Below are 21,748 nucleotides of genomic sequence, written 5' to 3'. Positions count from 1 at the left end.
TTAGTTTATCATGAATTTGTCATGAATTAAATTTATATTTATTTGATTTGACTCAAAAATAAATATGCTAGTAAAAGATAATGTTTCTTAATGATCGAATATGCAAGAGAGTAATACACCTTTCATATTGGGAGCATAGAATTATGAGATACCTTAAATAAGAACCTTACTTCTTGAATTAGTGATTTATAATAATTCATAGCAAAAATTGATTGTAAAAATTTGATAAAATTCTTATAAAATATATTATATTTAAATTTCATCATTAATTTTTTAATAATTTATTTTATTATTAAGTGAACTAATTAGTATTAATCGTACCATCGTACAATTAAGTAAAAAAAATTCTACTTCACTATTCTAGTTGATCAAACAATCTTGAGTTATCATAAAATTTTATAGAAATCTAGAAGATATATAAAACTAAATACATATCAAAATTTAGCTTAAAATAGAATTATTTGGAGGGTAAACTATCCTCCTAATTTAATTATCAACACTTTTTTATTCTATTGAAACTGGCCTCCGACCATCTAAATTTATAAACATTATATCATGGTATATAGATGTATTATTCACTCGATTCTAATTCTCACAAAACTTTAAGAGAACATTTTAAAATATATCAAAATGATAAAATTTAATCATATCTCTAAATAAACTAATTAGTATAAATTAGACCATCATATAATTATGTAAAAAAAATTTGCTTCACTATTCTAATTGACCAAACAATCTTGAATTATCATAAAATTTTATAGAAAACTATAAGACTTATGAAACTAAATATACACTAAAATTTAACTTAAAATAAAATCATTTGGAAGCTAAACAACTCTCCTAATTTAACTATTAATGTCTATTCTATTATATTGAAACTAGGTTAGGACTATCTAAACCTATAAATGTTATATCTTGGTGTACAGGAGTATTATTTACATAATTCTAATTCATACAAAACCCTAAGGGAACATTTTAGGACATGTCAAAAGGACAAGACTTAATCATATCTCTACGAGGGTCAATTCAGCTTAAATAGAATCCTTTTTTTAAAAAATAAGGGGTACTGAATATCTTATATTGGGACACTCATAACTTTATACACCAATCTCATATTAAAGTTATACCAGAAGTTTTAAAATCATAAGAGATTCATACAAATATATCTAAAAATAAATATTAATTTGAAATCCAAGTTACTTAAAAGTAGTTAAAAACGAATATAACTTTGTTAAGAACGAAGATGAGCCTTATGTGTATAGGAAGGTAGGTGGGAGCGCTATCACCTTCTTGGTATTAAATATGGATGACATCCTAATCATTGGGAATGATATAGGAATGCTCTCCACAATAAAAGCTTGGCTATATAGACACTTCTCCATGAAAGACTTAGGGGAAGCATCTTACATATTGGGGATTTGGATCTATAGAGATAAATCTAAGATGATACTTAGCTTGTTCCAATTTAGGTATATGGACACCATTATCAAAATGTTTGGCATGAAAATTTTCAAGCGTTGTCTCATATCGATGAGACATTAGATATCGCTTTCTGGGAGTTTGTCCCCAAAGACTCATGAAGAAAGGGTAGACATGGATATGATACTCTATGCCTTAAAGATAGGGTCTATCATGTATGCTATGCTATATACCAGGCCTAATATAATGCATGCTCTAAGTGTCACGAGCATGTATTAGGCAGATCTAGACTTGGAGCACTAGAAAGTAGTAAAATGTATCCTTAAGTACTTAAAAAAGATTTAGGATATTTTACTGGTATATAGAGGTAGTGGCATCAAGGTTGAGGACTACACGGACTTGAGCTTATAGTCCGATATGGATGATAGCAAGTCTAATTCAGGGTATGTGTTCACCATGAATGGAGGAGTAATGTGTTGGAAGAGTTCCAAGTAAGACACTACTGCTGACTCGACCACAAAGGCATAGTACATTGCTACGACAAAGGCAGCAAAGGAGGGAGTTTGGATGAAGAAGTTCATCACAGATTTGTGAGTCGTGCTTGGCAGCTAAGAGTTGATTCCCTTGTATTGTGACAACTATGGGGTGATTACTCAAACGAAGAAACTCAAGTCTCATCAAAAGTGTTCTAAGTAGGTTCCAACTTATTAGAGAGATCGTGACCCAAAGAGATGTAGCAACGGAAGGAGTTCCATCCAAGATAACATCTCAAATCCACTAACAAAACCATTGTCTCATATTATCTTTAAGCATCACAAGGATCTGATGGGGATTAGACATATAGGTGATTGATTTTATGTCAAGTGGGATATTGTTAGTCATAGGTACCCTACAAGCCAATCACGTTAGTCATAGGTATTCCTTTTGCTTATTATATTTTGGTATTTTATCACTTTATTTTGGTCTTTATATATATATATATATATATATATATATATATATATATATATATATATATATATATATATATATATATATATATATATATATATATATATATATATATATATATATTGTGATGTCCATGGATCTGTGCAATGGGAATCGGATCGTGATGATATCACAATAATGAGACTGATTTGTTTTTAAACATAGACCCTAAATAATCCTAGTCATAGGTTACTCGAGAGGGACATCGAGATAACCGGACAGACTAGTATGTTGTATGCTCATTAGAGAATGAGTTCATTGATTGATCCGCTCACGGAATACTAGATGGTTAATGTTGTCTTATTGTCAAACAACGATTTCATAGTCCCAGTAGTATATCTTATCCTTAGACTTGAGATACCAATGATGTCCTATATGAGTACTCGACTCTTTGATACCGAACTTATAAGTTTAAAAGTTTCAAATCTAGTATAGCCGATTATTGGGAGTGGTAGCCAACTTTACGAGGGCTATTGAGTGTCGATAAAGGATCATCTACTCTTGGTATCATGATAGGAATATCCTGTGTATTCTTGCTCAAATAAATCCTTGGCCATTATTATTCGGATTGAGAGAGAAAGAGTTCTCTGGGAGAATCCGATTAAAGCAAGACTTGAGAAGAAACCGTATGGGCCTGACAGCACCATGCTCGGTATATGGTCTCTAGGATATTAGATAGATGAGGGACTATAGATACACGGTAACTGATGATAGATAGGTCTAAAGAATTGGATTCTTGTATCATTTGAGGACTATGGCGTAATGGCCTAGTATGTCTATAGTCGATGAGTCGAACGAATTATTATGGAGCTGATAATTTATTAAGCTAGAAGGAGTTCTGACAGGTATAACTCATGACCAGCTCGATATTAGGCCTAGAGGGTCACACACATATAGTAGGTGTTACGACGAGTAGAGATTCGGATATGAGATATCCACTAGAGCGCCTATCTTATTGGATATCTAATAAGCCCATGAATTATTGGATCCCATGGAGGAGATCCAATAAGAGTTAATAAGATTTCGTGGGTTTTGTGCATCAATCTTCACACGACGATAAACACATTTAGGAAATTTGAGTTTTTATTTTTATTCTTCCGCTACATATGTGATATCGCCCCTATATTTTCCAATAAGCGTGAGATTCAGATTGAGAGAGGAGTTTTCTAGGAGAATCTAATTAGAGTGAGACTCTGATAGAATTCGTATGGGCTTGATAACACCATGCCCAATATATAATCTCTAGGATATTAAATGGATGAAGGACTATAGATACACGATAACTGAGGGTAGATATGTCCAATGGATTAGATCTCCCTTGTACCGTCTAGGGAATATGGCGTAGTAGCCTAGTACGTCCATAGTCAATGAGTTGAGTAAATTATTATGAAGATAATAATTTATTGAATTAAAATGAGTTCTAATATGTGCGACTCATGGCCAGCTCGGTATTGGGCCTAGATGGTCATACACATATGATGGATGACGCAACAAATAGATGATTGAATATGTAATATCTAATAAGCCCATGTTTTATTGGATCCATTTGGTAAAACCTAATAAAAGCTTAAAGTGGATATTTGGATAGAGATCCAATTTTTATTAAGCTAGGGATAATTTGATTGAGATCCAATGTCTAATATATTAGGGTAATTGGATAAAGATCCAATACCCAATATGGTAAGATCCACTAGAATTAAGTTTAGAGGGTTCTCTATAAATAGGAGGGAAGCCAAAGGGTCACAGGCTAAACTCTTTAGCCACCCACCTCCTATTCTCCTCCCTCTATTTTCTCCCTTGCCATTAGCCCTATTTGGGACATGAGAACATCAAGAAGGGTCAGCCCCTTCTTGTGCTTACTACTACGTAGTGGTGCGCGAAGGCGAGGAAAGAACATATCATGAGAGGAGGTGTGTCGTCGCTTCATCCACCGTGTGGATTACTGCTAGAGAGGAGTTTGCGAGAACTCATTTATCCACGGATTGAGATTTGTAGATTAGGGATATATGATCTCCCCTAGATGAGAATGTCTCACACGTGTTACGCAGCCTTCGATTTTATAAGTTTTTTGCTCCCGATCATCATACGAAGATCAGATATGATTCTTTTAGGAAACTAATTTTTGTTTTATTATTTTGCTATGCATGTGATACTCTCCAAGGTTTCTCAATAAGGCGATGGGGATGAAGATGCCCAGGAGGAGAAAGAGGAACCAAGAGACCACTACATGCCTAACGTCGAACTGATCTACGCACATCTACCTAAGGCAAGACCAAAAGATCTTAAGCTCATCATTACCACGAAAGAGGCTGCGTACGTACGATGCCTTGCTAGACAGTAGTGGCTCGGTGCTGTTGCTAGTGGTCGCTTCCACAACGATGCCTCCTCCCACCATTGATGGTGGTCTTAATTTTTTTTTAACTTAAATTATATATATTATTATATTAATAATTTTTTGTAAGTCAGCATGTCACATAAGTAGACTCTAAGGTCTATTAACCTAGACTTCATAGGAATAGCTCATATGCTATGTCTTCGAAATTGTAAGAATTATTTTAGACACAGAGTAAACCATAAGAGTTTAAGAGGTCCATGGGTAAAATCATAAGAGCTAAAATAGACCTTAACCACACGAACATATATATATATATATTTATTTATTTATTTATTTATATATTTATATATTTATTTATTTATTTATTTATTTATTTATTTATATGTGAGTTAATTTTATATTATATAATATAATTAGCGACCTTTAGTCTTTATAGTTTTAAAAGTTATATTTGAATCTCTATACTTATAAAAAGTGAAATTCACTTTTAACTTAGTTTTTAACGAAAATACTGTACATAATCTAGTAATTAAAATGAGATAGAATCAGTAGAAGTGAAAAAGAGAATCAGCACACACTAGTAGTAAATTTTATAATATTTTTATAGATTAAAAAATTTATATTCATAAATATAGAAATCCTAATATAATCTATAAAAATATAAGGATCGAAATATTAAAGATAATTTATTACGAGGGATAATATATAATTAACCTTATAAATTAATAATCAACTATTACAATGACTACAATGATACGTAGGTGGTAAGATAAAAACTCATATGAAGCAAAATAGCAAGAAGAACGAACGTACAAATTAACTGGAACAGAACAATTGACAATAATCAGCTCGGATGACCAACTAGAATCGCCTCCATTGACAACAGTGATTTTTAATTAGAAAAAACCTAATCTCCATGGGTATAGTGAACAAAAGAACAAACAAATATATAACAGAACATTCTGCAACTCACTAATGGCCAACATACATCATCCTGAACAATTAACAATTAACAAAAGGTTCTCATCAGCAGGACTAGTGATCTCAGTACTTAAAGAGGCGATAGGATATCCAGCTGAGGACCAAGCTTCTCTCCAGCAGTCTTTTCTGCCTTCAGCCTCAGCTTGGCAAGTTGCTTTCTCCTCTCATAAGCCACCTTAGCCCGTTCTTTCCTCTTCTCTCCCAGCTCCTGCACAAACAGGATTTATATGATTAGTTACTACTTAGTAGAATGTGAATCACAGATTAACTAGTTGTACTGGGCATTACAACAAAGAAATAAATAGTTTCACAAGTTCTTGTGCTGCAACAAATGCCTGTCGCATGAAATGTACTCGGGGAAACATCCTTGTGATTAAGGCACTCTATGTGTATGCAAGTTATATAATATTCGAACATTTGGCAAGAACATATATGTGTAGTTCATATTCATTGGCATGGCAATGTAGACACAAAAATGCAGCTGTTCCAAGGAATTACCGTGTTCAGCCAAATCTCTCTCCTCGATTAGAATTTAGAGATTTATAATTTCAAAAATAATGCAGATAAGATGAGTTTAATCTAACTGAACTGATGATTTTTAAAGCAGAGACCACTAATAACTTACCCAGTATAACGTCAATTCTCATGTTACTCCAGTTGAAATTAAAATAAAAAGTTCTCCAAAAAATTCCAATGCAAATTAGTAATAATATAATAGGCTTCTTAATCCTACGAGTCCACCCAACCCTAATCATCTAAGCCACAGGCAGAAATATGCCTCTTAAGCTTTAACCAAACTATTAAACTCCAAACACTTCAGATCTCTCTCGATCACAAGGAAGTTCTCGTTTGCTACGCACAGTACAGCTTGTGCAGCCTCTGTGAGTATTATATGCAGCACTTGCGATACCAAGCTGGCACATCCGACCCAGCCAGAGCCTTCACTACGGAAGCAAAGCTTCCCTTACAGCACAATCTTCAATGCTGAAAGGTACTCATGTCAAGCCTGGAATAAGCCATGCCCACAAACAAAGAAAGTACCAAAAAAAAAAAAAAGAGTAGAAATATGGATATGACCTTAATAATAGTATCATAACGATTCCATCCGACCTCGGAAGAAAGCCGGCCCAGTAAACAGTACTTATGCCCCGGCTGCAGCATCAAAACCCAGGAAGAAGACCATGAAAAGAAAGTACGTCAACCAAGAACCCTAAGATTAAAACATCGGCTGCAAGCCTCAAAACCCTAGAAGAAGACCATGAAAAGAAAGGACATCAACCAAAAACCTTAAGATTAAAAGTATCTGAACCGGTTTTCAACCAGAAGACAAAATGCTATACTTGAGAGCATGTGGAACAACCATCATCCTTGCTCCCGAGTTTCATTTTCTTAATTGACTTAATTTCCTCCTTTATTACTTTTCTTCATTCCTCTTTTTTAACAACTTCCTACAAAATTATTGGATCTGAAATAAACAAAACAAATGTTGAGTTATAAGGTGAGGTTGACGATGAACTTGTTGGAGCAAGATATGTCACTTGATTCTGCGAAGTGTCTAGTTCTGCTGAAATCTGCATTTGTGTTTCACCTTTATTGGTCTCCCAATTCCAACTTGCCCTTTCATCAAACATAACATTTCTGTTAATAATAACTTTGTCATTAACGGGGTTATATAATCGATATGCTTTCGATTGTAAAGAATAACCAATTAAGATGCATTTTTCAGATTTTTCATCAAGCTTATGATGATTTTGTGAATTCACCAAAGCATAAGCAATACAACGAAAAATTCTTAGATGTCTAATACTTGATTTCATACTATACCAAGCCTCAAAAGGAGTTCGATTCATAACAGCCTTTGTTAGTAAAATATTCAACAAATAAACTACTGTTGCAACTGACTCTACCCAAAACTGATTTGGAAGATGTTTTCCTTTAAGCAAACTTCTTGCCATTTCAACGATAGTCCGATTCTTACGTTCAGTTACACCATTTTGCTCCGATATATATGTTGCTGTCAATTCTCTGTGAATATCATTTTCTTCACAAAAAGAACTAAACTCAATAGATAAAAATTCACTATCTCTATCTGTCCGAAGTGTCTTTATATATCTATCACTTTGCCTTTCTACAAGTGCCTTAAACTTTCAAAAATTATCAAATGTTTCAGATTTCAATTTCAAAAATTATACCTAACTTATGCGACTATAATCATCCGTAAACAATAAAAAATATTGACTTTCACCAAATGATTTTATATTCATAGGTCCATGTAAGTCAGCATGAATTAATTCAAGACAATTAGATGCTCTCCATGCTTTTCCAATAGGAAATGGTTTTTTACTTTGTTTCCCATAAATACATCCTTTACATACATCAAGTGTATTAATCTTGGGCAGTCCGAAAACCATTCCTTTTTGACTTAACAACCTTAAACCTTTAATGTTAAGATGTCCATATCTTAAATGTCATAAACTAGACTCATTCTTTTGAGTTGTGATAAGCGCATGCATTTCAATATTTGACACATCAAGTGGAAACATCTTGTTTTGTGTCATACAAACATTTATTATAATCGAACCATGAACCATTATCAAATATTACTAAATATCCATCATCTACTAATTGTTCAACACTCAACAAATTATGTGATAAAGTAGGAACAAAGAAAACATTATCAAGGTATTTTACCTTCCCTTAATTTGTCTTTTGTTCCTTTCCCTTCTACTTGGATTTGCTTGCTATCTCCAAGTCTTCATGTGCTTGCAAGGAACCCATTAGTTCACCCTTGATGAGCCACTCATCAGACCTTTATAAGTCAATCTTAGTCTTACCCACTTTCGATGTGGGACTAATCACCAGATCAGGCTAGGGGAGTTTATTGTAGTACACTCATCAGACCCTTATAAGTCAATCTTAATCTTACCCACTTTCGATGTTAGACTAATAAGGGATGTTACACTTTGTGTTCGTAAGCTTGCGTAGGAAGCGGAGGTACTTTATCTTCTGGCGGTCGAGCCCACCGGAGAGGCACATATCCTCGCAGCGGACAACCGCGACCCGCTGCCCGTTGAGCAGCTCCTTCGCCAAGAACGACGCCAACCGCCCCAGCATGTGGTGGCGCGGGTCCACCACCACCCACTGCGCACAGACCACCGACCCCGAGACCATGGCAACTGCGACCAGCGACCTCTCCCCTCTCCGCCCTCTTCCGCGGTCGCCGATGACTCCCCCCGCTCGTGGCACGCGGACGGGTTCGCTTTTATACGGTCGGCGGCGGGTAGCGTTTCCTTTGGAGAGGAAGTGGCAAGTTGGGCCATCACGTGAATTGGGTGCGGCCATGGGATTTCTGAGGCCCGTTTGGTACGAAATATATTCACACGGTGGAAGGGTGAAAACGGATCGGATATTGGTGAAAACGTACCCGTATCCACTTTTAGAAAGCGGATGCAGATGCGGATGTTGAAGATAAAATAGTTTGACTATGGAAGACTGCCATCCCATAGAATAGGAAGTCAGCTTATTACCCATTTTTGTGAGTTATTATTATTATTATTATTATTAATTATATTACATTTATTAATGTTGTTCCCCGAGATAAAAATAAAAGCAAAAGAACCATCCTTCCGTACCGATCTTAAAGATCAACATGGCCTTGGTGGCGGCCGCAGACATCGACGTCATCTGCGGTGTCAAACTGCGTCCGCGACCGCATATTTACTCTTCCGCGCCCGCTTGCACGGGACGGTCTTCTTCCACGCAATCCCGTTCGGCTCCCGAGTCCCGTCGCCCCTCTCCTCGCGGCACCTCTCGCCGGATCGCCCTACCCGGCGGAGCCAGCCCCGCGGCCTCCGGATCGGCCGCGATTCGATTCGCGCGCGCCTCGTCCTTCGTCTTCGTCTTCTTCAGCTGTTGCCGCCGCCATGACCGGGCTGGCCCAGACGGAGTTGTGCTCTCCCGGGTCCGCCGCTACGACCAAGACGACGAAGAGCGTCCAGTTGTGGCGGACGCTGGTGAGTTGGGTAGCGGTCTTGTTTCATGTCCTGCTCCAGATCCCACGGAGGACCCCCTCGTGGGCGCAGCTCGTCTCCTTTGTCGGCATCCGCCAAAACCTCCTTTTCTCCCCTTCCTCCGCCTCTCCGGACTACAAGCCTCTAGCCGTTGATCCCCCCACCGACGCCCCGCCGCCTAATCAGTTCGCTGGGCCGGAGCCCCTGAAGAAGCTCACGGTATGTCTCTCTTCCCCATTTGGGAACTGGGCTATGAACGATTCGTTTAAAGATTGGTTCTTTCTATTTTTTTTAGATCCCTGTCGATTTAAATTTGTTCTGAGATTGCATAGAATATAAGGTTGCGTTCTTCCTGTTTGGCCTGTCCTTGCTTCGGCATCCCTTGGTGGTTTGGACAAACCGAGGTCCTGACTTCCTCATTTAGATACAACTTACTGCCCAGAAGCTACAGTTGATTGACGGTGGTGGATCGATGTGCTTAATGATTTCCATGTTTATGTATTGTATACTTGTCTTGCAAAGCATATGAATTTGTTGATGTATTGTATGCTTGTCTTGCAAAGCAAATAATCTTGCATAGAAATAAATAGTTGAATGAGAACTTGAAAGCAAAGAAGTGCAGCATACTACTTGATGAGGAATTTCCTGGATAGAGTTATAAACATGACTGCTATCAACATGTGGCCTAATTAACTCTAGACATAATACCTAACTCCTGTAAGACCTGATATGTTTGATGTCTGCATTGGTACTTCACGTTGTCCCTGCTTTCAGTTTGTGAATTGCTGATTCGCAACCTGCATGAGGATTTTCCATTCATCATTTTTTATGCACTTGGCTTCCGGACAGCAGAGTTTTTTACTTCTCCATTCATGGAAATTGATTATATTTGTACACTGATTTTGTTTTTTCCTTTCTTGTAGAAGGAACATTGAGGTAAGTAATGCAGATCAATTACAACAAATCTTATTCTTCCTGTTCATTGTTATTCTTGGACTATTACCACACCTCCAAAATTCAAGTCCATGAATTGATTCACATACATTGATACATGTGGTTGGCAATACTAAAGTAAATTCTCTAAATAGGTTTGTGATGTAGTATAGCATATTTGTAATCATGAGTAAGGTATGACCATTCTGGTGTGTAACTCATGGCCTATCTCAACATAAGGTTGAGCCAACCTTCAACCAGATTCAAATTCTGATCAACAAGGTTGAGCGACAGATTCTCATTCCGTGGACTATTTCTTTGCTAGGATTCTGCATCAACTTTAAAATGTCCACAGGATCTTTCTTGTGTAACTTGTTTATATGTGCTTTCTTGTTATTTTATTACATAACGATCTTATGACTGTATGTTTAGAACTGCTTTAGAAAATAATTTGAACTTGTAAGTTAAGCACCACAGATCTGTTTTCTTCCTGTGTTTCTTCTTTCTTTCATTTTTTGTCGCTGCAGAAATGGCAAAACTTGTACATGTAGAAAATGTGGTGGGAACATATCTACATACGTCTTCTTTGAAAATACTTTTAACAAAGGAATAAGTGTGGTGCTTCATCTTTGATCCAAAATAGATTAGTGCTTATACAACAAGAAAGTTGTCTGATTTGATTCTAACTTCACTAGTGCACATTAAAATCATTGTTGGAATATTCCAAATCTCCATTAAACTTCGTATGTTGACTTTTTTAATGGGATTTTTGATAAACAATATGTGATGAACTTGTCAATATGGACCAAAATTGGATTTTTGTTGGTGGGCACAAGAGTCTATGTAAGACTGACTAGTAGATGTCTTGGTTTAGTTTCTCAATAATATGCCCACAAAAATGCCAATGACTACCATAATCTTTATTTTTATACTTAAATAATAGTCATTGCTTAAGGAGAATTTGTTTGTTGTTTTATTGTGACTCTCTCATTTAAGGCCAGGTTTGCAAAAATTTGCAGATTGTTCTCGACTTGGATGAAACTTTAGTTTGTGCATATGAGACATCTAGCCTTCCGTCTACAGTGCATACCCAAGCAATTGAAGCTGGTCTAAAGTGCTTTGACCTTGAATGTATATCTTCAGAAAAGGTTGGTCACTTATGATTAGGTAATTTTGCCTGATCTTAAGCTGCAGGAGTATTTATCCTGAGCTACACTTTTGAAGGATGCTGATGGAAGGCAAAAGGTGAACCATGTCACAGTTTTTGAGCGCCCTGGTTTGCAGGAGTTTCTAAAACACAGCAGTGAATTTGCAGATCTTGTTCTTTTCACTGCTGGTCTTGAAGGTTGTAGTTATTTACCTATAATATACTTTTTGGTACTAGCCCTTATTTATATACTGCTTATGCTTTTGTGAAAAATCCTTGTGTTTTTTTTCCCTTCTATATCAGGTTATGCAAGTCCAGTTATTGATAGAATAGATGTTGACAATAAATTAACTCATCGCCTATATCGGCCTGCAACTGTGATCACGTAAGTGAAAATCATATTTATTAAGACTTCAGTCAACTTTTGTTTTTATTTTTTTTCAATGAACCAGAAGAATAATCACTGGAAATTCTTTCTGCCTTCAATATCTCAAATTTTTTGAACATTCAAGTTGCATTCCATGTAGTTCTGTTAAATTCTGTAGTGTCAAGTACGCATTAGTCAACTTTGAATCAATTTTAAGATTTTCTGAAATATAATTTTGTATGGCAGCAACAATTATTGTACTTTATCCTGATAGGCAATTTAATCTTTTTATTTTTGTAATATCCCATGATAATATGTTTTGCCAAAGTCTCCTTGTTGTTGAGGTTTTTGACTTGGTACAAAGAAGTAATGGCTCTATCTAACCCTAAACTTTGAACCAGTGTTCAATTTTGTCTGTAGAAACTGTTTAGCATTCATGTACTTGTGAGCACCGTTAGTTCTTTGGCCATTAAATTAGATCATGTACATATTTTGTCAGCAGTCTTAATGACCTAACGACCACTGATGCCAAACTGACATTGAGGTTCTGTTATTAACTCAAAAAAAGGTTACAGGGTTAAGTTGACATTGGAATATATTACAGAGACTACTTTTACCATTATGCTAATTCTGAAAGGCTAACTAATCTAAAAGCAAGCAATTTCTGAAGATTATGTTGAAAGTTCTGTTGTAACAAATATTATGAGCCTTTAAACTTCAATGCTGCTTCATACTTTCTTTTTTGACTACTGCTTGTTTTGTTAGCATTTGCAGATGATGAAAATCAATGTGGTTAGTCAAATTACATGTGTCATTTGCTGTTTCAAATCTTTTTAAATCAAGCTAAATGATATAATACAAAAAGAAGATATTGTGCTTTATTTGGAAATTGTAGCTGTTTGCAGTGATTAAACCCCATAACCAAAATGAAATTTTCTGATTTCTTGCAAAATAAACTAAATCCTGTTTTTGATCGCTTGACTTTTGTCATTAAATTATTCTACTGTTGATTTGAAACTACTCAACTTTTTTATAAAATGCTTGTATCTTCCTACCGCTTGACATTTCAAAAAGTTGCCTATTGGTTGCAATGCTTATTTTGTGTACATACATTACACTAGTACATGTGTATAAAACCATCTACAAATTTTATGTTGCCAGACCTTTGATGGTAAACTGTACCTTATAAAGAATTGAAGTTCATAAAATATATGTGCATTCTGTGGATCAGGGAACACCGGGAACATGTCAAAGATCTTTCTTGTGTATCGAAAGATCTCTCCCGCATAGTCATTGTTGACAACAATCCATTCAGTTTCTTGCTGCAACCATTAAATGGAATACCTTGCGTTCCATTTTCCGCTTCACAGCCATGCGATGACCAGGTAACAAGATATATCATGCTTTTTTTTTTGGCTAATTACATACTATTACAACTGGTAGTTATTTTCTGAGCGTTGGCTGTAGTATTTTTTTTCTTGTTTCCAGCTTATGGGAGTCATTCTTCCTCTTTTAAAGCACCTTTCTCTCCAGAAGGATGTAAGGACTGTACTATATGATAAATTCCACATGCCGGAGTGGTTTAAACAGCAAGGAATTCCCACCATAAGCTCAACTTCTTGAGATGGTTTTACCAAGCTCTTGTCATTAGAATGCTATAAATCTGCCCAAACATGGCTTCAACTTTGTATGATCTACCCAATTTTTCTGGAGCGACTCTTTCAGGTTACCTGCTTGCCTGTTGATACGATGGAAAGGATCCGCTGAGCATAAAAAATGTTGTACCTAATGAACGGAGAAATTTTGAGGTTTAACCAAGCATCATCTCTCTTTCCACACAAAACCATCCTGCTTGCCTTAATTTATTGTAATAAATCTTTCAGCGTTGTCTGCTTAGAAATATTAGGTGCGAGTGTTGCTGTAATTAATATTATATTATGGATTCATGGCATTGATTGATTGAAAATGTACAGAAACTGAAATAAAATGGAATGGTTTGCATCAAGTACGGTTGGTATGATTATTATAGTTATTCTGAGTTTCTGGTTTTCTGAATGAAATCAACTTATGTGGTGGGAATTGGTGATGCTTACAGTCCAAAGAACTCCATGAAGATATGGAAGTCACAGCCAAAGACATATATTGTAGTGCTCTGTTCATTGGACATGCTCGACTCATGAGACTTCCATTCATCTTTCATTCTTCGTTTCCCATCTAATATATTGAGGCTAATGGTAAAGGTTTGGGCGGTGTCAGCTAACTTTGTTGATAATGATGTTGTTGATAGCTGTATTCGAATTTTGTTTTCATCGTTTATCTTTTATAAAAAACGAGTTAATCATCAGTCTAAATTTTAGAGACAACCCAACTCAGTTCCGAACCGCAAACCTAAGAAATATGCTCAATGGAATCGATTTATGATATGATAATCTTCGGATGGATTTGTTCGGTCAATCTATTTTGTCTCTTTTTTTTTTTTTTTGTTGTTCTTCTTCTTCTTCTTTATCTGACATCCAACGAATTTTGCCCCTATGACTCTTTGCTCTATGAGCTGCAAGTATATATATCGGGAGGTGACACCAAATCCTTCCATGTGGCTATCTATCACATTAATTGGAAGGACGCGTAGCAATGATGGTTGGAATAAATAACCCACCTTCATATGGCTAAGAAGACATCTTTAAGCCGACTGTGGTCGGCGCCTTTTGAAGTTCCACAGCTACTGATTTGATTGCAGAAGATGTTGAAGGATGAGGAGACCCACCAAAGTTTGCCACAAGAACATAAAGAATTGGATCCCCAACCCACATTGCTTTCACTCTAATCATCATGTTGTTATCCATGGCCCGCTGTGCTTTGAGAGCAGATGAGAAAGCTCGCTGTGGTTTATTATAGAAGCCGCTGGCCAAAAGTAGCATCAGCTAATAGAGGAGGGAGCTTTACCAACCTACTCCATGAGGGCATATTTGATATGTTCGACAAAGCTCAGGATTCGTGGTTTGAAGAAGGACCTTGTGTTCCCACTTTGCCCAACTATTCTTTCTTCTCTTCCATTGTTTTACATCCAATACCTCAAATCTTCTTAACTACTACATCCTATCACGGTTCAATCTAAACCGAAATTGAATCGATCAAAAATCAAAATCGAATGGGAATAACAATTCATGTAATATGCAATCGGAATCGAAAAAATAAAAAAAAAACTAAGTACTCTACCAGTTATGAATCTACTCTTTCTAACCTCTTAATAAAAGGTTAATTCGACAGAATCGAAACTGCGAGTTAGGCCAAACCTAGTAATTACATGTATCATTCCAAGTTAATCGTTTGAGTTGAAGAGCTTTAAATTCATGTCCAACATAGAGATGATCTAATTCTGCTTCACTTAACAAATAGCTTGCGATATGAACATAGCATGGCTCAAGATATGACTCCCCCTCAGGGAAGCAGCTTCTACCTACACAGATACCTTCATATTTGTCAAAGACAACAAAACCCTGAATCCTATTCCACTTCACTTTGGTATCAACCTCAGGATGATGAATTTTCCATATCAACTGCTATCAAAATCTATGCAGTCAAAAGCATTTAAGAGCCCAGAAATCCAATATGCTGAAGAACTTGTGAGACAATGGCAATTTCCTGTGTCTCCATCACAAGTCTGAGAATGACAAGTCTAACATATAACAGCAAGTATACTTGTATGATTTCACAGAATCACCTTGCTGTACTAATTAGACCTGGTCTTCATCTCCCTTCTGATGATGGCTTCAACATATAAATCACATCAATTGACCAGAAAATTCAGCAAAACAAAGCTGCTGGATCAAGAGCCATAAGCACAGCATCATTTAAAGTCAACCAGAAAGCACCACACAACGCATGGTCAAGCTTGGAACACCTACAGTCCTGATGAACTTTTTTGGCATCTGGCATAAGAGAATTAGTCCTCTTGAAGGAGATGTGCTCACAAGCATTCATAAGAAAGGTTGCATTGTAGAGGTTGACAAAGCCAACATTTCAACATTTCTTCCCACCCAACTTACTCCTCAGCTCCCTTCCACAGCCACAACAGAGTATAAACATGGAACTCATCACACAGTTCTTGAAATTCTCTGAACATTTTTTGTGTTTCAACTTTCAAGGTTAATCTGAATTGCTCTGCACAGTAAACCAACCAAATGCTTCACATATCTCAATTCCAACTTCAGATGTCGAAGAATTTATGTAACAAACATCAGCAGGATTATCTCAATCTGCTGAACCACTGGAGATGCTTCCATGGCTTCCCTCGCAGAGAGCAAGGGCGCTCTCGAGGTTGGCAACAATGTCGGTCATATTCGGCCGATTCCTGCCCTCAAGATTAACGCAGTGCACAGCAGTGTAGGCAACGAGCTCCACCGCCTCAGCTTCATGCGGTCCCGGCTGCCCCACTCTTGCGTCGAGCACCTTGCTGGCCTCCCCTGCCACAATGCAGGGCACAGCATAGTCGACGACACTGGTCGGGTTCCCACCCTCCTCGTCCTTGAAGATGGCTCTTCTCCCAGTGAGCACCTCAAGCATCACCACTCCCAGGCCGTAAACATCGCTCTTGACGGTCAAGTGGTGCAATCCGTAGTACTCGGGGTCCATATACCCAACTGTGCCTGCCGCCTTCATCGACAAATGTCCATCGCCGGATTCTGGTCCCATGAGCGACAGCCCGAAGTCTGACACCCGGGCGATCCAGTTGCCATCGAGCAGTATGTTGGAGGACTTGATGTCGCGGTGGATGATCGGAGGCACGGCATAGCTGTGGAGATATTCAATCCCTCTCGCCGCATCCAGCAGCACCTTGATCCTCATCTTCCAAGAATTCAACACACTGGTCTGATCGCCATTCTTTGGGTGGAGATGGTCATACAGAGCTCCATTCTTCATGTACTCGTAGACCAAGAGCCTCTCCTCCCTCTCCTCGCAGTAGCCGACCAAGCCCACCAAGTGTTTGTGGTGGAGCCGAGAGAGGAACGCGAGTTCCGACTGGAAAGCGCTCTCCTTTTCCTGGAACTTCTTCGTCCTCGGCCCTGATTCACTTCTCTTGATTGCCACCTCCCGTCCGTCGGGCAGTTTCCCCTTGTACACCGTCCCAAAGCTGCCGGCCCCAATTTTGGTCTCCAAGGAGAAGTTTTTGGTGGCGGCGGCGAGCTCCGAGAAGCTGAACTCCTCCGCCCGGTCCTTGAACGAAGACGGGCCACTCCTCTGCCGCCTCATGACCCGTGAGCCCTGGCGCCAAAAAGTTCGGGACCGCGACCCGGAAGGGGACGTGGTTGGGCTCGGGATGATCGATCCGGCACCGGTTGCGGACGAATGCCCCGCATGGGATGCTCCATTTCCAGCAGCGGTAATAGTCGGCTGAACTGAATTGTGGATCTTCTTGTGCCTACAAACCCCAAACCATGCGCAGTAGACGATGGAGCAGACACCGGCAAATGCGCCGACTGACCCAACGATTGCGAATGCCAACCATCCCTTGTTAGTCCTCTTCGACGAAACGGTAGACGGCGGCGGCGATGGTGATGGCGGAGGTGGGCTTGTTCGCTCGAGTCGATCGTCACATCGCCTGCATATGACTCCAGAACCCGAACATAGCGTCTCCGAGTCGGGGAAAGGTCCGCAATCGCAAGAGCTTTCGTTGGAAGTGCAAATTCCAGGAAGCACTCTCGGCAACGGAAGCGCAGGTACTGCCGCGTCGCTCCTGTTCGTCCCCCAGCAAAGCACAGTAAAGTTGACCACCGTTAGGCCGCAGGTGAGATTGCCGCCGGCGACGATGAACACGAAGGCGGTGGTGTTCGCCGGCGTGTATTCGCCGCCGGCGCCCCCGCCCCAGCAGACAACCGTGCCGTTGTATCGCCTGACGGCGCAGGTGTGGCTTGAACCCAGCGCGAGGATGCCGAACTCGAACGCTGAGTCCGAGGGCGGGGTCGATTGGCCTGCTTCGTTGTTGCCGCCGCAGATAAGCCGGCCGGCGGTGCTGATGCCGCAGGCGTGGGAGTCTCCCGCAACGATGGTCGACATGTTGGAGTTGACGAAGGCGACCGAGATCTCACCGCTGCGCGGCCCCCAGCAGCTGACGGAACCATTAGTGCTGATGGCGCAGGTAAAGCCCCGACCGGAGGTGAGGGAACGGTAGGAGCCGGTCAATTTGTCAGGGAAGGCGCTGTCAGCGCGCCACCAATGAACGAACGTCCGGTTGCGGTCGACGCCGGCGATTTGGACATCGCCGACAGCGAGCTCCTCGAGGGCGGTGGAGTCGTTGTAGACGCGCTTCTGGGTGAGTGTGGCCGCGTCCCAGCAGAAGAAAGCGGTGCCGTCGGCCCTCAGGCCGCAGAGGGAGCCGTGGCCACCAGAGACGGAGGCAAAGGAGACGTTGGGGAAAAGGGGGAAGGACAGAGCACCTGTGGCGTCGGCGCGGGCGCACTGGATGCTACGAGGGTAGACGCCGGCGAGGACGCCGCAGACGATAGAAGGGGAGCCGTGGGCGATGGCGAGGGTGGAGGTGGAGCCGGTGCCGTGAGCAGGTAGGAGGAAGACAGACAGGGTCGCGGCCACCGCCAACGCGACGGCGAGGGAAGGCCTCATCAGGTGGCGATGGTCGGCTGGGGAGTTCCACGTTTAACCCACATAGGGAAGCAAAGCGAAGAGAGGGAAGAAAGCAAAAGACTAAGAGAAACTGCCTTAAGGTGGTCTGGTCTCCATTATAGTGGCCGTGGGTTTAGAGAGAGAGAGAGAGAGAGAGAGAAAGAGGGCGAAGAAGAAAGAATACTAATTGAAAACGATTATATATATATATAAATAATTTGGGACATTTCCAACGAGGAAAACGATTACATATATATATATATATATATATATATATATATATATGAAGGAAGAAGGAGAAAAAAAAGTATCAAGTTCATTTACGTAGTAAGAAATATTAAAAGTTTTTAAAATAAGATTATAAATAATAAAGGGGGATTGTAAATAGCAATCTTCTTATTTTTAAAAAATTAATACATAAATTTATATATTTCATATTTAATTTTTTAAAAAAATAATATATATTTTTCAAGATATCCTTTTTAGATTTTCATGACAACGTCTTTCTTTTATCTAATTTTAAATATATTTTTGAATTGATAGTCAATCATTTTTTATCTTTTCTTTTCTTATGGGTCCCGATTTATAGGAATATATCCTTAGAATTAGACCGGTTCTCGGTTACGAATTTTTTTTATTACTTTCTATTTTTTTGATATTATTAGAAATACTATAACTCAATATAAAAATATTATAACTGACTTTCTTTTTTAGATTAGTTCATATAAAAGATGTATAAAAATCAAAAATATTTTTATAAAAATACAAAAAACATTAATTTAGTGCATCTTTTAGTTGTTAGGCCGCTGAAATTGACACCCCAAGCGAAGTAATCTACTTATTATTTGGGACGATATGAATCGACGCAAACTTCAAACCCTCACGCGTTATAGCCATAGTTGATTTCATATTGTTGGCTTTGCGTTGGAGCCGCCATAGATGGATAGGTTAATGGACCGTATGCAACTGACCGACGACTGCACCCATTAACTTCAATTCCTCACGTGATCTGAAATATTTGACCAGTCAACGGTCAGACCAACATGCCGCCATTTCTTGTGGGTCAAAGTCCGAGATGTGTCCACGACCAACCGAGTATTGATCGGCTCCGTACCTTCCTGGCAGGATAATACCCGAGGAAGAATAGGATATATTATTTGGTTTCTTCGCGTTATGTAGTGAGGGAGATCGTCACAGTTGTTGGATTTTTTCTTTCTTCTTTCGCTGTCTTTGACCCTTTTGTCACCATCTCTTCACCTAGTGTTGCGATTACTCGATTTGCATTCCACAGGTTACTCGTGCATCCGTTCGTTGATTTTTTTAAATTTTTATTTCCCTATAATTTGACGGCAATTGTAACTTGAAATGCATGTTGATGGTTTAGAGGATACCATGCTAATAAATTACGATGGCTAATATTTTTAATTTTTACATAAAATATTTTTTTATATTCTTGAACGAGACATATAAGATCAAATTTCGATATGCATAAGAAACCCAATGTAACCAAGGAGATGGCTTGAGTATCATGTCACGAACGATCGTCGCGCACCTGTAACAACTTCGTTTAACGAATCGTTCGTCGCTTTTGCATGCTTATACCGAGACATGACAGCATGTTGTCTTAGTTTTGTGTATTTTTACTTGTAAAAATGCATGTTCAAATAAGTTGCAGTTCTGCAGTGCAACCGCTCGTCGCGCCGGGTTGAACTGCCCAAAACAATTTCATTTTCACATGCCACGGCTTATTTTCTGCAAGTCGCAGCTACACGCGAAACGTCAGCCATCTCAACACTCTAGAACCCCCCGGGTGGCATAGGGCTGGATGGGGCTTTGGTATATTGTCAGGCGTTGAAAAATCTTCACAAGTTCGCACGATAACTTGACGGGAACTTGCCTTCGCGCCCAGCACCCGATGAGCAGTTGTTTGTGAACTTGCAACTGTTCGTTCAACCTTCTAAAGTCCTTGTTTTCTCCTTCCTCTCTTTTCTCTCTTACACTTAAGGTGCTTGTTGAATTGCTTGTAAAGCTTCCCTCTCCACGAGACGTCGGGACTTATCCGTCGCTCATTTTCAATCTAATCAACCTTTTGTTTTACAGGACCTTCGGGACCTGTACAAGGTTGCAACTAGGCTGAACCTTTACAAACGCATATGTCGCAAGGGAGCCTCATGACTTAGGCAATCTCAACTAAGTCCGAGGTGTTGGCACAAGGATGCTTCACGACTTAGACAACTTCAGCTAAGTTCATGATTTTGCTGCAAAGGTGCCTCACAACTTAGGCAATTTCAACTAAGTTCATGACATTGTGGTATCAGAGGGGGCAAGCAATTCGAGCAAGCAGCGAAGCAACTTCGCAATGTCGCCATGGCCAAGTATCGTGGCAAATCGAGCAAGACGGCATAAGCCGGACCTTTGCCCTAAGTAGCCGCAGGTGGGTTGTAAGTGCAAACTCACTCTCATGTCGTTGGAGCCGCTTTGGAGGATCATGGCAGTGAACATGATGAGCGAGAAATTGGCTACTCTCCGAGAGCGGAGGAGGCGCAATCTGGAGCGCCAACCGAGAAGAAGAGTCATAAGGAGAGACTCACAGCGATGGAAACCCGCTTGGATGTTCTTGAAGCGAGCTTAGAGGAACTTTACCAAGGCCAACAAAGGTTTCTTGGGGTAGGAAGCTCGCAAGAAGAAGCTGAATCCCGAATCGATAAAGTTGAGACCCTAGTCGATCGACTATTAGACAATACTAAAGACTCCATGCAACATTTGCATGAAGTTGTGGCGGAACTCACTTCTAGAGTGACGGTACTCACAAGGGCACTAAATGTGGGAGAGAGCAACACCCACATTGCACCGCCACAAAACTTGAGGGCACTCGAACCGCATGGTTATGGAGGTGCTAGAGACGCTAAAGAGCTCGAGAATTTCCTATTCGACATGGAACAATACTT

At 39.5% G+C, this 21,748-nt stretch overlaps 3 protein-coding genes across 3 annotated transcripts; 1 reads left to right on the top strand and 2 right to left on the bottom strand.

Moving 5' to 3' along the window:
* Positions 1 to 8,668: 8,668 nt before the first annotated feature.
* On the bottom strand, positions 8,669 to 9,067 carry LOC135650611 (large ribosomal subunit protein uL13-like). Its single transcript, XM_065170092.1, has one exon. The coding sequence runs from the start codon at positions 9,065 to 9,067 to the stop codon at positions 8,669 to 8,671; it is 399 nt and encodes a 132-aa protein (XP_065026164.1).
* A 344-nt stretch (positions 9,068 to 9,411) lies between these two features.
* Positions 9,412 to 14,187, top strand: LOC103978201 (uncharacterized). The gene is made up of 6 exons (XM_009393914.3): positions 9,412 to 9,954; positions 11,688 to 11,816; positions 11,893 to 12,013; positions 12,119 to 12,200; positions 13,414 to 13,567; positions 13,671 to 14,187. Exons 1-6 carry the CDS (start codon positions 9,649 to 9,651, stop codon positions 13,803 to 13,805), a joined length of 927 nt encoding a protein of 308 aa, XP_009392189.2. The 5' UTR covers positions 9,412 to 9,648; the 3' UTR covers positions 13,806 to 14,187.
* Positions 14,188 to 15,548: 1,361 nt separating this feature from the next.
* LOC103978202 (putative serine/threonine-protein kinase-like protein CCR3) lies at positions 15,549 to 18,955 on the bottom strand. Its single transcript, XM_009393915.3, has one exon. It carries the CDS (start codon positions 18,798 to 18,800, stop codon positions 16,434 to 16,436), a length of 2,367 nt encoding a protein of 788 aa, XP_009392190.2. The 5' UTR covers positions 18,801 to 18,955; the 3' UTR covers positions 15,549 to 16,433.
* Between the last annotated feature and the right edge of the window lie 2,793 nt (positions 18,956 to 21,748).

The sequence above is a fragment of the Musa acuminata genome, chromosome BXJ3-10 (assembly GCF_036884655.1).
Source record: "Musa acuminata AAA Group cultivar baxijiao chromosome BXJ3-10, Cavendish_Baxijiao_AAA, whole genome shotgun sequence".
NCBI classification, from domain to species: domain Eukaryota; kingdom Viridiplantae; phylum Streptophyta; class Magnoliopsida; order Zingiberales; family Musaceae; genus Musa; species Musa acuminata.
The sequence above is the reverse complement of the archived record's forward strand: the minus strand, read 5'-3'. Positions and strand labels throughout refer to the sequence as shown.

Coding starts and splice junctions, on each gene's coding strand:
- LOC103978201 (XM_009393914.3), top strand. CDS start 9,649: ATGACCGGGCTGGCCCAGACGGAGTTGTGCTCTCCCGGGTCCGCCGCT. Junction 12,201..13,413: donor CGGCCTGCAACTGTGATCAC/GTAAGTGAAAAT, acceptor TCTGTGGATCAG/GGAACACCGGGAACATGTCA. Junction 13,568..13,670: donor CACAGCCATGCGATGACCAG/GTAACAAGATAT, acceptor TCTTGTTTCCAG/CTTATGGGAGTCATTCTTCC.
- LOC135650611 (XM_065170092.1), bottom strand. CDS start 9,067: ATGGCCGCACCCAATTCACGTGATGGCCCAACTTGCCACTTCCTCTCC.
- LOC103978202 (XM_009393915.3), bottom strand. CDS start 18,800: ATGAGGCCTTCCCTCGCCGTCGCGTTGGCGGTGGCCGCGACCCTGTCT.